Source organism: Lactuca saligna, chromosome 5 (genome assembly GCF_052625555.1).
Source record: "Lactuca saligna cultivar CGN05327 chromosome 5, ASM5262555v1, whole genome shotgun sequence".
NCBI classification, from domain to species: domain Eukaryota; kingdom Viridiplantae; phylum Streptophyta; class Magnoliopsida; order Asterales; family Asteraceae; genus Lactuca; species Lactuca saligna.
In genome coordinates this window covers 297699069-297701665 of record NC_136421.1, presented here as the reverse complement: position 1 = coordinate 297701665, position 2597 = coordinate 297699069, and the positions used below count along the sequence as shown (strand labels likewise).

Here is a 2597-nt window from a genome sequence, read left to right as displayed (position 1 = left end):
TAAAAGGGTTAAATGCTAAAAAAAAGGGTCTGAAGTTGCCTTAATTTTTAATGTGATCATCGATTTCTAAAAAATATAAAGGAAAAGACTTGAGAGCAACATTGATCGCTATGTTTTATCCTAACTAAATGTAAAATTTGCCTGAATTTTTAAGTTGGTGTATATTACCATAAAGAAAACACATACAAAATTTAAGTTTTTGAAAAATAAAAATAAAAAATTCGAACTTCGGTGAACAAATTAAGACAATAAAGTTGATCGTTTATAATTTTGTAATTTTACCTTTTAAAATTGGATAAAATATTAGCAATTTTGGGTGTGGAATTGATCGTGATAGCTTTAAAAAAGCACCCCCACATCCTTATAAATCAATCCCCATTACCCCATTTGATTTCAAGACACTTGTACTTGTATATGCTAAAACCCTAACCCCTCCAAACTCTTCAATCTTTTTTCCTTTTATATTCAATATATTTCATATTACACAAATACACTTTTCTATACTTACAGATATCTATATATCTATATCATTTTTTTTGGTTTATTTATGTAAATTGTAAAAATGGAATTTGAAGAGATTAAGGTAAGAAGCTATGATGGAAGTCTTGATAGAGCAAGACTTGAACTTCTTGAAAGAAGATGTGAAGTAGGCCCATCGCATGTGTTCCTCTTCTCTGACACCATGGGTGACCCCATCTGTAGAATACGCAATAGTCCCTTGTACATCATGCTGGTAAACTTGTACATTCAATATAACACAATCTTTATTTCAATTTCTTAGACCCTTTGGCTTACTTGTTTTGTAGGTTGCCGAGTTGAACCATGAGCTAGTTGGTGCCATTCAGGGTTCAATCAAAGTGGTCACACTAAAAGATTTGGCTAAAGTTGGCTACATTTTAGGGCTAAGGGTCTCACCATTTCACCGGCGTAAAGGCATTGGTTCAAGTCTTGTGCACCATTTAGAAGAATGGTTCATTGGGAACCAAGTGGACTATGCATACATGGCAACCGAGAAAGATAACAATGCCTCGGTTAATCTCTTTGTAAATAAACTCCAATATGTTAAATTCAGAACACCCGCAATCCTCATTCATCCTGTCAAATCCCGACCCCTCAAAATCTCATCAAAAGTCGAGATTTTTAAAATAAATGAAGAAAATGCGGAGTATTTATACCGTAGGTTCATGGGGGTGACCGAGTTTTTCCCGGCAGACATTGATAAAGTGCTTGGAAACAAACTGAGCCTAGGCACGTGGGTGGCATGCGAAAGAGGCGAACACGCTCAATTTGGGCAAAATGGTAATTTCCCATCCAATTGGGCTATGTTAAGTGTTTGGAATAGTGGAGGGTTGTTCAAATTACGAATAGGGAAAGCTCCGGTTTCTTGTTTGATGTACTCCGAGGTGTCGAAAGTGATTGATAAAGCGTTTGCATGTTTTAACATGCCAACGTTGTTGTGCAGTCTGTTTGAACCGTTTGGATTCTATTTCTTGTATGGGGTGCACCAAGAGGGTCAGGTGTCTCGGAGGATGGTTCGAGCCCTATGTAGATACGTGCACAACATGGCTCGGGTCGATGTGGATTGTAAAATGGTGGTCACGGAGTTGGGAAGGTATGATGAGAGGGTGAGACCTCATATCCCACATTGGAGGATGCTTTCATGCCTTGAGGATTTGTGGTGCATAAAGGCCTTGAAAAGTGAACATATAGAAAGTGTAAATGAATTGACAAGAATCCCACAAACAAAACCTCTTTTTGTAGATCCACGAGAGGTGTGAATGTGACTATGCCACCTAATTATTTGTTATAGGTTGTTCTCTTGTTCGGATGTATTTAATATTGATGGTTTATTCTACACTTCTCGTTTATAATAATATTATTTTACTTATTCACTCTAAAAGTAGTGTTTTTATGGATGCACGTATTTAATATTGAGTGTACTAAATCCTACTACAAATACTATACTATAACAAGAATAATATTCAGGATGCATAATTGGAAATACATCTTATGCGACTTTCACTTATTTGACATTTTGCCAACTTTTAAATATTCATATTGGTGAAAATGATCGTCGTGAATGATACTGTTATTTTCCTTGAAATTAATTCATTCTTGTCATTTTGCTTTGGTTTGATGATCGAGAGATATCAAATCTGACTTATTTTGTTATCTCATGATTTCATTGTATTTCGGGAGATTACAATATATTTTCAAAGAAAACAGTTCATGTGCCGAGAATGGCTGCTAAACCCAAAGAGCCAAATGAGAAGTAATCTTGCATTCTCAAACAAATGCTTCAAGTTTTCAACAGGGGAACGACAAAGTGGACATAAAAACCAGGAAGAATCAAGCCTACGAGATCTGATTTCAAACCAAATTTTGATTGGTAAATGTTATCAACAAATAAGTGTTTATTAAAAAAAGATCAAAGTTTGATCTCAGTTCTACGAAAACAGAGAAGGAGAAAAGTCAAATGGCCTTTATTGAAAAGATTTTTCAAATCTCGAAGTTGTAAGATAAGGATAAAAATATATTATGTTGCATATGGCATGGATTTTGGGGTATTTGGGATATGGCATGGATTTAGGGGTATT

General features: G+C 35.3%; 1 protein-coding gene across 1 annotated transcript; it reads left to right on the top strand.

Annotated features, from left to right (window-relative positions):
- The first annotated feature begins 562 nt into the window (after positions 1-562).
- LOC145048308 (Acyl-CoA N-acyltransferases (NAT) superfamily protein) lies at positions 563-1857 on the top strand. The gene is made up of 2 exons (XM_078996769.1): positions 563-733; positions 807-1857. Exons 1-2 carry the CDS (start codon positions 563-565, stop codon positions 1776-1778), a joined length of 1143 nt encoding a protein of 380 aa, XP_078852895.1. The 3' UTR covers positions 1779-1857.
- Positions 1858-2597: the final 740 nt, after the last annotated feature.